Consider the following 12,231-nt stretch of genomic DNA (forward strand, 5'->3'; position numbering starts at 1 on the left):
CCGCGCGCACACACACACGCGCACACACGCAGCCTGACACCGCCCCCTCGGGCGGCCCCGGGCCCCGGGCACACTCGGCCACCGCCCAGGCGCGCACCACACTCGCACATTCCTGGACACGCAGCCGGCACGCAGCGACACACTCGCACGCTCACATCCGCTCCTACACGCGCATTCCCGGCACACTTGGCATTCCCCCGGACCCACGCGACCCCCCGGCGGCGCACACCAGCAGCCCCAGACACTCCCACACGTACACATCGCGCACACGGCGCACGGACACACGCGTTCCGGACCCGTTCCCACGCCTTCGCACACGTACACGGACCGCACGAGCACACACACCACACGCGCGTCCCCCGATGCACACGCGGACGGAATCCACGGAGCACTCCCGGTCACACGCAGCACACCAACCCACAGCACCCGCGCGGACACAACAGGCAGCACTCCCTGCCCGCGGCGTACGAAACGCAAACAAATGCAACACATTCGCATACACAACTCCGGCCACACAACCAAACTCAGATGCACACACACCACCTACTTGGCCGCACAAACACTACACACTGGCAGGCGCACGAGACGGCGCACACCCAGCGCCTCGATGCACACAACATGCCCCCAACACGCTCGCGGACGCACAACGCACACGGCACCTTTTGGTGCACACATAACTCACGGACTCACAACGCTCGCATACACACAACGCCGGGAGAACCCGATCGCGCATCCAGCACTCAGGCACACGCAGGGAGCCGAACGCCCGGTCTCCTAACACTTACACTTTCTTGAGAGCTACGCCACGGGCCCCGGGGGCTCCGCGGGGCAAGCTCGGTCGGACCGACGCGCGCTTACCTGCCGGAGTCTCGGTCTCGGGCGCGCAGAGCTGGAAGGTGAGCGCCAGGACCAGAGCCTGGGCGCGGGCCATAGCGCGCCGCCGCCTGCCCCGGGGCCCGGCGCAAGGGGTGCCGCCGCCAGAGCCCGAGCCCAGCCCAGCCCGAGGCGAGCCAGAGCCGGAGCGAAGCGGCGCGGCGCGGAGCGGGACTGGCGCCGAGTCCAGAGCGGGAGCCCAAGCAAGCGGGGCGCTGACGTCAGGCCCCGCCGCGGGTTCCGCGGTCTCGCGGCGCCCCCTGCCGGCAGCCTCGCGCTCTGCAGCCGGTCCGGTCTCGGGCTGCCCCGGCGCGCCCCTCCCCCACGCCCGCCCCCCCCCGCCCCCCCCCCAAGGGGTCCCGGGCCAGGTCTCTTCATCACCCAGCACCGACATTCTCAAGCCAGCACGCTCGCTGCCCACGCTTAGCTCTGCAACAGCGCTCTTGGAACAGAGACCCAAAGACACCCTGCTTCTGTCCCCTTTGATGCTTGAATGCCCTCCTACCTAGGCCCCTCCAAATGCACATACCTTCAAGGACAGAGTGCTCATCGCCTACCAAAACCAGATAGTTGGGTCTTCCGAAACGCTGGCTTTTAAAGTTGTTCATAATATTCCCTTATTATCCTCTTAATATCCACGGGATCTGTAGTGATGTCCCCTCTTTCATTTCTGCTATTGGTAACTCATGTGCTCTCACTTTTTCTCAGCCTGAGGAGAGGCTTGTTGATTTGTTGATCTTTTCAAAGAATCAGCTTTTGGTGGAGTTGATTTTTCTCTTATGACTTCCTGTTTCCGATTCCACTGATTTCTGCTCTAGTTTTTTCTTTCTTCTGCTTCCTTTGGATTTAATTTGCTCTCCTTTTTCTAGTTTCCAAAGCGGGAGCTTAGCTGATTGATTTTAGATCTTTCTTCCTTTCTAACATATGCATTTGATGCTATATATTTCCCTCTAAGCACTGCTTTTGCTGCATCCCATACATTTTTTCAAGTTGTGTTTTCATTTTCATGGAGTTTAAAATGTTTTTTTAGGGATACCTGAGTGGCTTAGCGGTTGAGCAGCTGCCTTCAGCTCAGGGCATGATCCCAGAGTCCTGGGATCAAGTCCTGCATTGGGCTCCTTACATGGAGCCTACTTCTCCCTCTGCCTAGATCTCTATCTCTGTGTCTCTCAAAGATAAATAAAAATCCTTTAAAAAAATAAATAATTTTTTTTATTTCTCAACACTTCTTCTTTGATCTATGTGTTATTTTCTAAGACTTTATTTGTTTAGAGAGAGAGAGTGAGAGCTCTAGTGCTTGCTTGGGTGCACTTGCAGGGGGAGGGGCAAGGGGAGAGGCAGAGGGAGAAGAAGGGAGAGAATCCCAAGCAGACTCTGCACTGAAGACAGAATCTGATGAGAACTGGATCTCACAACCCTGAAATCATGACCTGAGCCAAAACCAAGAGTCAGACACTCAACCAACTGAGTTACCCAGGTGCCCCCAATTCATGTTTTATTTAATCTCCAAGTCATTTGATGTTTTCCAGCTATCTTTCTGTTTTGATTTCTAGTTTAATTCCACTGTGGTCTGAGGGCCAACATTGTAGGTGTTCTAGTCTTTTAAAGTTAAGATGTGTTTTATGGCCCAGAATATGGTCTATCTTGGTGAATATCCCCCATGAGCTTCAGAGGAATGTATATTCTGCTGTTGTTGGATGGGCATAGTCTGTGGATGTCTATGATCTATGGTGTTGTTGAGCGTAACCATGTCCCTACTGATTTTCTGCCTGCTGATTCTGTCCATTTCTGATAGAAAAGTGTTGAAATCTCTAACTGTAATAGTGAATTCATCTATTTCTTCTTACAGTGTGGGTTTTTAGAAAATTATTCTTTTTCATGCCATGAAGTCTGCCTCCATCACTAATTCTCCTCAGTCCTAGTCTACATCTGGCTACACAGATTAAGTATATTTGGGCCTCTACCCAGTACAGGCCCTCATACAATATCAAACTTGTTGTCCATCACTATGTCCAGACACCTTCTATGTGCTTTACCCACATGGACTCATTTAATCCTCACCACTATGATTTATTATTCTCATTTCACAGTTGAGGGTGTTGAGGTACAGAGAGGTGACTTTTCCAAGGTTGTGCATTAGTATGTAGTGACACTGAGATTTGAATCAAGGCCATCTGGCTTAACCTGAATGGAGGTTGAGATCTGCTTCCCATCTGGAACAAATTAACAAATCCCAGCTAGTGAGTCATTTATTCAACAATTCCTATAAGCCAAGGTGGAAAAATAAAACAGAAATTCCTACCCTCATGGAGCCTACATTCCAGTGAGAAAACAAGAACAATAAACAGCCAAACAAGTAAATTCTCTGATATGTGAGATAGTGATAAACCACTGCTTCTGGTATATGGGAAATATTCCAGAGAAATGAAGGGAGAAATGAAGGGAGGCTGGGGGAGGGGAGCGGGGGCAGATTATTGCAGTTTTAAACAAAGCACCTACCGTATGACATATTCTTTTTTTTTTCTCACCCACTCAGAACATGAGCTCCCTAAGGGCAAGGATTTTGTCTTGTATCCCAAAACGTCATGTCCAACATGTAGTTGAAACTCAAAAAACACTGAGTGTACAAATGAATGAATACAGGCAGACATGGGCTTTGCCCTCACAAAACTTACACTCAGGGAAAAGACCAATAGCAAACATGCAAAATATGTCGTTATAATCTGTGATATGTACTCTAAAGAAAATGGAAGGAATGTCCTGATAAATAATTAGAGGTGATCCTACTTGAGTTAAGAGGATTCAAAGGGGGTTCCCAGAAGAAGTGATATGGTAAACATGTGAGCCAGGACCTGAGGCGAGAGAAGGAGCCAGCAAATCAGTGGGGAGGGACACTGTGGCCAGAAGGGACAGCCCATGCAAAAGCAGGAGCTGGTGCATTTGAGGAAGAGCCAGGCTAGGGTTGCTGGAATAGAATGGGGAAGAAAGGGGAACCAGATGTAACTAGAGAGGCCAGCAGGATCTGCAGGTCATGCAAGACACTATGGAGCTTTGGATTAAACACTAGGAGAGGTAAGAGGCTATTGGAGCATTAAACAGAAGAGTAAAAAGTCCTGATCTTTCACTTTTTTTTTTAAGTCTTCAGATGAACCAAGTGGGGAACAGACTATGGAAACAGAGGGACCCATGGGCAGGTGGATCTAACTAGCGGTAGTGACACAGGACAGAACCTAGGAGTTCAAGATCTATCTAGGCCTTCCTGTGTACTGCCTCCACTGCAGGCTGGCTCCTCACTGAGGGTGGCACAAGTGAGGTCAGCCTGGGCCTAGAGGAGGGAGGGCTGAAGGCTTCTGAGCTCCTGCTTCTCTCTCTTGTGAGCCCAGATGAGCAACAGGCTGAGCTAGGGAAGGGGTCGAGGGAGACAGGCAAGGAAGGACCAGAGGCAGAGAATCAGAGAATCAGACAGAGAGAGAATCACAGGGAGAAAGTCAGAAGCAAGAAAAAGGTGATGGGGAAGAAACAGATGCTGGAGAAGGAAGAGACAGGAAGGACTCACCAGAACAAAAAAAGATTTTTTTTCTCAAGAAGAGAAATCCAGTGACAAGAAGAAACAGCCAAGAATGATGCTGTTTGCAGGGGATTCCTGTGAGAGCTTCTTGACAGGAGTTTACTATTGATGCCTTTTTTTTTTTTTTTTTTTTTTTTGTATGTGGACACTGAGGCTCAGAAAGGATGAGGCACCTTGTCCACTTACAGAATAGTGGATGGTGGGCCCAGGATTCAAACTTAGACCTGATGGATTCCACATCTCCTCTCACTCTTTATATAGAAGACTGCAGGGCAGAGACTGTCAGGGAGAGAGAAGGAGAACACAAGCAACAGGTGAACAGATGAACAAAGAATGTTCTGCTTCACTTGAAAAAGGATAACAGACTTCTAGAATCTTTGAGTGGCCTGGAGTGACCTGCCCAAATCTAGGGGAAAAGGAGACAGCACCGCAGATAGGGCCAGGCCATGAGGAAATTCAATTACTTTCAACTCATGGAATATTTATGACGCCTACCCTGGACCAGGCCCCATATTGGGTACTGGTGTCATGGAGATGCACCAAACACGACCCACTCTTGCCCAGAGGGGGGAGTGGACACGTAAATAAATAAGGGACTGTGCCCTAAAGGCCATAACACCAGTTCAGAGAAAACACAAAGGCAGAAAAGGTTGACTCTACCTAGCAAGTTGGAAAACAACATCAAAGAAATGATATCTGAGCCTGGAGTTTCCCAGGTAGGCAAGGCAGGAAGAGCATTTCAGGCTGAAGCAGCAACCCAAATAAAGGCATGAGACATGGAATTGCTAGGAAAGGTGGGTATCAGGTGCTGTTGGATCATGGGCTATGCGCAGGTCTTATAGCAGGAGATAAAAACAGTGTGTGACTCGGAAGGTAGAGGGTATTGGATACAAGGCCATGAAAACGAGACTTGAACCCCTCAATCAGTAGTTCTCCAGCAAAAGTCCTGGGGAAACCAGGTGCTCCTCAAGCTAAGCTGAGGGGTTCAGCCACTAAATTAAAACTATAGCCATCTCTTTCTAACTTGCAAGAAGGTACTTAACTACTGAATAGAATCTTCTTTTTTGAAGGTGCTTTTCCTCCGTCACTTTTCTGAAGACTTTAGCACATGTCAGTTGTACAAGAGAATGGTATAGCGTAGAATTGCGGTTTCATTTTGTTTTGTTTTGTTTTGTTTTCTTACAGTTTTAAATCTAACATGTCAGTAGTTCATGGTGTCCTACCAAGAACTGTGGCTTCTGGGTCTAAGTACTGGGGAGTCACAGAAGAACTTTAAGCAAGGAAAACACAAAATTGGATCTTTCTGTTTAAAAAAAAATCATTCTGGAGGTGGCTGGCTGGCTTAGTACGTAGAGTATGTGACTCTTGAGCTCAAGTTTATAAGTTCCAGCCCCACATTGAGTATAGAGATTACTTAAAAATATTTTTTAAAAAATCATTCTGGAAGCCTGGGAAAGGAAAAAAGAAGGAAAGTAGGGGGAGAGGATTTCAGTTAGGAAGAAGGCTCCTGACATAGTTCAAATAAAAATTGGTGTCCTGGACTGAAAAGTGGGGGCTACTGGGATGAATGAGGTGGTGACTAAGTCCAGCCTCCAGGAGGAAGACCTGCTGGATGATTCTCCAGGCTTTCCAGCAAGGCTGTCCAGGGAATTCAGAGGATCCAATTTGGTACAGAAGATAATGTCAACAGTTCAGTGTCACCTAGAGAATCTTCAACAGATCTGTGTGTGTGTCACAGTGAAAACAGAAGGTAAGCAAAACTAGGCATTGTGGGTATGTGCGTGCGCACGCGCGTGCGTGCATGGTCAGGCACATGCACACTCACATACAAGTGTAACACCAAGTCTTTCCTCCAACATGGGACATCTACTTTCTCTATTAATAAAAACAGGTACAAACATTTTTTGAGCACATAGTATGAGCCAGACCCTAAAACACTGAGTGCTTTATATATGTTATTTCCCATCTAATCTTCACAATAACTTAATAACATTTATCAAATGCTTTCATGTGCCAAGAATTGTGCTAAATGCTTCCAGTGAATAATAGCTCACTTGATCTTCACAACAGCCTTGAAACAAATACTACTATTTCCTTCATTTTAAGGATAGGGAAATGGAGACACAGAGAGGCCAAGTGACTTGTCCAAAATCCAATAGCTGGAAAATGGCAGAGCCAAGACTCAAAGACAGTTTTGCCAGAATCCAACAACCGGCAGCTTTCGGGAGAGCACTTTGCTTTCTTCTCTTCCTCAGAGAAAAGGCTTGGAGCTGGCAAGTTTTGGGTCAATAAAATCTAGAGAAAGGAACTCTTCCTTATCCTTCAGAGCCCTGGATCAGTGTTTGCCTAAGCCTGTTTCCTGGGCCACCTGCATCAGAATGTTCTTGAAAGCTTGTAGGAATTGTAGATTCCAGGACCTGTCGCCAAAATTCTAATTCAGTAGGCTCGAGATGTGGCCTCAGGCGATTTTTATGCACACTGAAGATTTTGAGTAGGACAGGCTCCAACAGCACTTCCTGCAAGAGCCCCATCTCCACCCTGGGCTCCTTCCAGAGCACCTTTCTCCTGCAGACCCATGGGGAAATAGCCTGGGAGCTTCAGGCACTAGCCCAAGGTGGCCAAACTAGAAAGCTTTAGGACGAGGAGATGAACCTAAATCTTCTAGCTCCGAGCCTGAGTACTCTCATCTCCACACCAAGTTACACGGACGCTATTCATTGGTAAAGGAGGTGAACTTTGCCTCCCTGTGCTGTTCCAGGGCAGCAGGGATTCAGCGAGGTGATGCCCTAAAAGGTCTGGCACAGGTGAGCGCTGGGAGGGAAGGGTAAATGACTTCCCGCAAATCGAACACCGAATCGCAGCCTGCAGACACAGCGCTGGGCCGCTCTCAGACGCTCCTATCTGGGAGAACAACTTTGACCGGCGCCGAGGCTCCGCAACTCCCTCGGGTACCTCCACCTTCGACCTCGCGCCCCTGCACCCCCGCGCGGCCTCCGCAGGCGCCACAGCGCGGGCCACCGAGGAAGAGGGCGACCTTTTAAAAGGAGCGAGGGGCGTGGTCACGAGACGGGGCGGGGCGGGGCGGGAGGCGGGGCGCAGGCGCAGGCGCGCGCGGGCGCAGGCGGATGACGTCAGCGCGTTGTCGGGCTCCGAGATTCTGCCGGAAGCATGTGGGGCCGCGGCGCGCTGTTGGGGACGCGAACCCCGTCCCTCGCTTGGGGCCGCGGCTGGTCTGCCGCCGCTCCCTGCTCCGCACCTGCCGAGTCCTCCCGGGTCCGGGCGCTGATCTATGGGCACCATGGGGACCCAGCCAAGGTCGTCGAGTAAGAGGCGGCGCCTAAACGGGGCCAGGGGTTGCTGGAGGGGGTTAGGACGCGCTGTGGAGAAGGGGGGACTGACGAAGGAGGGACCGGGGCGGGGGGGGGGGGGAACGAAGAAGGCGGAGAGTAACGGGACCCCGACGGAAGCCCCCGGCGCGTTGGGAAGCTCGGAAAGTCGGTGCTTCCAGGTAGTTGAAGGCCGGAGAGGCACAGTCGTGACGGTAATAGTGTAGCTAACTTTTTTTTTTTTTTTTGAGGTACAATTGACATACGATATTATATTCGATTTAGGTGTACCGCATGATGACTCGATATGTGTAAATATTGCAGAATGGTTGCCACAGTAAGTCCAGTTAATTCTCTGTCAGCATACATGATTTTCTTTTTTTTTTTTTTTTCTTTCCCTGAGGAGAAGAACTTTCAAGGTCTGCTCGCTTAGCATCTCTCAGACATGCAGTGTAGTATTACGAACTGTAATTACCAAGCCGTAGGTAAGGTCCCCATGACTTGCTGATTTTGTGACAGGAAGTTTGTACCTTTTGCCTCCCTTCACCCATTTGGCCCTATGCAACACACACACACCCCAGTCTGTTTGTTCTCTGTATCTGAGATTGGTTTTTATTTGTTTTTTTTTTTTTTCTTAAAGCATTTGTTTATATATTTTTAAAAATTTACTCGTGAGAGACAGAGACAAAGGCAGAGGAGAGAAGCAGGTGCCCTACAGGGAGCCGGATGCGGGACGCGATCCCGGAACTCCGGGATCACGCCCTGAGCGGAACGAAGCTGCTCAACCACTGAGACACCCGGGTGCCCCGGTTTTTGTTTATTTAGAATACACTTGGCAGTGCGATCATTCAGTATTGGTCTTTCTCTGACTTATTTAATGTAGCAGAATGCCTTCAGCGTCCATCCATGTTGTCTCTAGTGGCAAGATTTCATTCTTTTGTATGACTGAATAATATTCCATTATTTTATATATCTAATATGTAACATTATGATGTACATTATTTCACTACTTTATATATATGCCTCCCATTTACATGTGTAAACCACATTTATTTTATCCATTTATCCCTCAATGACTTTGACTGACCGGGTGTTATGTGTCAGGCACACAATGGGTGTGTCCAAATGGATCCTCTCAATTAATCCTCACGTTTAGGGTAGGTACTTGATTTAACCCCATTTTGTCAGTGACAGAGCTGAGTTGTAAGAGAGGTAAAAATCACTTGCCCAAGGTCGCACAGCCAGTAAGTGGCAGAGTCAACATTTAAACCTAGGTCTTACTGATTTGCCTGAGTTCCTAGGCTCTATTTTGTGTTTGTGTGTGTGTGTGTGTGTGTGTGTGTGTGTGAGAGGGAGAGAGAGAGAGAGAGAGACTATATTCTGAATGCTTTTATGTCCATTTGAATGGACTTCCCAGAAAGTAGGTGGGAGATCATTGTTTTCAGTTTGCAGGAGACAAGAAGGGACTTGTCCAAAGTGATAGAGCTAATAAAGATCAGGACAGGGACAGGGACCCATAGCTTCTAATCCTATCTCATATGACTTTCTCTCTATCACACTGTATATGTGCATTTAGCCAGTTAATAAAAGCTCCTGTTTGGGAGCTTTACAGACCTTAAGATCAAATACGGACTCCACCCAGTAGTAGCTGTTTGATCTTACACAAGTTATTCAGCCTCTCTGAGCCCTCATTACTTTTACGATTATGTTCTCCTAAAATTCTGTTAGATCTTAACCCATGATTTTTGCATGTGGCTGATAAAAACAGTATGTGAATTGTCAACCATTATAAATCTGCTCATAAATGACTGTAACCATTCAGAAGAGCTACTGGGGTCACTGTAGTGGAGCTAAGTCAGAAGCACTGGTCTGGGAATCAGACCTGGAGACCAGTCCTTACTTCATCCTAGCTCTGTGTGTTTGGCAGGTTACTGAAGTTCTCTGAGCCTCAGTTACATCATCTTTAAACATGGCAACAGTACACGTATAGCTAATAGTGCTAAATAGCTGAGATCAATCTAATGCTGTCCACTGAAAGTGCCTGTGTACTCTCCTACAGTCCCTTGATTACAACTCTCTGATTCCCAGCAAATGGTCTGATTGTTTTCCAAAGGATAGGCAAACATGGAATTATTTTTATGGTTAAAATACAGGGCAGAGTGCGCTCTTCAGCAACACGTATGCTAAAAGTAGAACAGTACAGAGAAAATTAGCATGGTCCCTGCTCAGGGATGGCACGCGAATTCATGATGCATTCCATATTTTTACTTAAAAAAAAGAAATTCAAGCCAGATGTTTTGACAGCTGGAAGAGATAAGCTTCAGTTAAATTCAGGGTCTTGCACTCAGCCTATCCACAGCCACCATTAGAATACTGAGAAGACACATCAGTCAGTACCCCTCAAATTGTATGTTAATCATTGGTACTGATCACCGTGTTGGGAAGACCTATCCCTGAGGACTGCTGTAATGGGTTGGTAAAGCTCTGATGAATACCATTTTCCAGGAATGCATCCCAAATGGGAATGATGTGGTGCCTCTCTCACAGGCTTCTAGTTTCTCTGGCTGGTACAGGAACTGCCACAAAACAAGTGTTCCAAAAATGGTAGTTATGAATCTAATTTCTCTAAGAAATTTTTTTTTAATTGAACTCTGTGGTGATGAGGATGGGACTCTTTGGAAAGGCCTGGGAAGGTTAGGCAGCTGAGTACACTTGCCTCCTGATTGATTCCCTCCTCTTGGAGAGCCAAGGAATCCAAAACAAATCTGATCTGGTAGCAAATGCCATTTAGGGAAAAAAAGAGAGCGCTCTGGTCTCCTTGTTTGGAACCCTAGTTCTTTCCCAGAAGTTCAAAACATGATACTTTCATGCAACATTCCTCAACCCTGGCTTCACATCCCCATGACTTGTGGCACTTGCTCCATATTCCCGGGCACTTCCCCGAGGCAGTTAGTAGGCCTAGGATGGTCCTGAACATACCTGTTTTTTAAACTCCCCAAGTGGTTCTGATGCCCTGCCCAGGGTTGGAAACCATTGCCCTTGTGAATACAGACTATTAGGCAGGCAGTAATTCTCCCTCTACTGCAGAAGAGTGGCTTTCCCTTCTGACCCAGATTCAGGCAACTTGACTTGTTCGTGTAGGGACTGAAGCCAGAGGCCGGGATTCTCTTCTTTGTAGTCAAGTCTTTGGAGGTTTAGGGTAACCACACTGTCACAGAATCAGGTGTCCTTTAAGTATGCCAGTGACTGGGTGTGTGGGTCAGGTTACACCAGGCAGGGTCGTGGAACCGCCCAGAGTCTGAGCAGAGTGTTCCCCAAACCAGCGTAGCTTATGGTGTTCACTGAGCAGCAGGGAGGAAATGAGGAACGATCTGCTCAGGTGTGAGGGGTACAGAACTCAGAATAAGACATCCAGGGATCTCTGAATGTCCTCTTCATTCCAATTGGCCCCCAAACATTCCAGCTGGTCTCTCTACTAAGCCGTGTTCCCCGTTCCCCTAGAGTTGTTTTCTCCCCCTCCCAAGTGAACTCCCCTAAATAAGCACTTGGGCCTTTTTCATTTAAAGGATCAAACTACTGATCTAAGTGTAGTGAGACTGCAGGAGAAAATGATAAACTTGGAAGAATTATAAACTCGGGAAATTTCAGAGGTCCCCATGGCCATACTCCTTGTGCAGAGTTCTGGGTTCTCTATCAGTTCATAGAAACTCCAATGTCCCCTTTTCCTTCTGTTCCTGAAAGTCCCCTTTCAGAACTTTGCCATTCTCTGGGTATTATGGTAAAAACAGCTTTGGTTTACTATGCAGGCATTGGGCTAAGTTCCCCAAATATATTATGGAACTTAAAAATCACAAAAATCCAATTCGGTCATTATTTTCCCCATTTTACAGATAAGGGAACTAAGGCTTAAGCTTGACAGTTACTTGCCCAAGAGCATACAACTAGGACCCTTCTTTATAACAGTCCTTGATAGAGACCTAAAGAAACAATGACAATCATCTCATGTTTTTTGAGAATGAGATGGCATATAAAATGGAGAAGATAGGCCAGAAGAGAAGGTGAAATTATAAGCCATTCAGGTGACCCCAAGTCTTTACCCTTCATAGAAAGGGCAGCCCCACCTTAGGGAAGATGGTAGGAATGTTATTCTCTGTCTGGTCTCCTTTTTCAAGATCCTGAAGCTTTCATAAAATGACATCCTGATCATCACAGCTTTCTCACCTGCCTGCTGCCAGCACAAAATGAAATGAAGCTATGAAACTCTTAAACAAACCCATTCTGTCTTAAGCAAATGGAATTTGGGGGAGCAGGTAGTGAGGACCCAAGCTGTATGGGTAGTAAGGCCTCACTTTAGGACACTGTTCACTCTCAGGGACTTGTTTTTACAGTTAGTTGATGTCAGTGTTTATAACCAAAACTATGCAGGTGATGTGGTTTTTAAACCAGAATTACAATACTTTGAAG

General features: G+C 47.6%; 2 protein-coding genes and 1 non-coding gene across 8 annotated transcripts in view; 2 read left to right on the forward strand and 1 right to left on the reverse strand.

Annotated features, from left to right (window-relative positions):
• PTPRU (protein tyrosine phosphatase receptor type U) overlaps positions 1-1,496 on the reverse strand; it is a 78,700-nt gene extending 77,204 nt beyond the window's left edge. For 2 of the 5 annotated variants that reach the window (XM_038531345.1, XM_038531341.1), the window contains exon 1: positions 859-1,014. In XM_038531345.1, the coding sequence (XP_038387273.1) occupies positions 859-931 (73 nt within the window). In that variant the 5' untranslated portion in view covers positions 932-1,014. Of the gene's footprint in view, positions 1-858; positions 1,015-1,402 lie in introns of those variants that run through there. The other 3 variants (XM_038531344.1, XM_038531343.1, XM_038531342.1) reach the window with 2 other exon arrangements.
• A 6,071-nt stretch (positions 1,497-7,567) lies between these two features.
• MECR (mitochondrial trans-2-enoyl-CoA reductase) overlaps positions 7,568-12,231 on the forward strand; it is a 30,864-nt gene continuing 26,200 nt past the window's right edge. The window contains exon 1 of one of the 2 annotated variants that reach the window (XM_038531349.1): positions 7,568-7,764. In XM_038531349.1, coding sequence (XP_038387277.1) covers positions 7,610-7,764 — 155 coding nt within the window. In that variant the 5' untranslated portion in view covers positions 7,568-7,609. The remainder of the gene's footprint in view (positions 7,765-12,231) is intronic. The other variant, XM_038531348.1, reaches the window with a different exon arrangement.
• Positions 9,929-10,033, forward strand: LOC119870621. The gene has a single exon (XR_005356268.1). It is a non-coding gene; the product is annotated as a U6 spliceosomal RNA (small nuclear RNA).

This window comes from Canis lupus, chromosome 2 (assembly GCF_011100685.1).
Source record: "Canis lupus familiaris isolate Mischka breed German Shepherd chromosome 2, alternate assembly UU_Cfam_GSD_1.0, whole genome shotgun sequence".
NCBI lineage: Eukaryota > Metazoa > Chordata > Mammalia > Carnivora > Canidae > Canis > Canis lupus.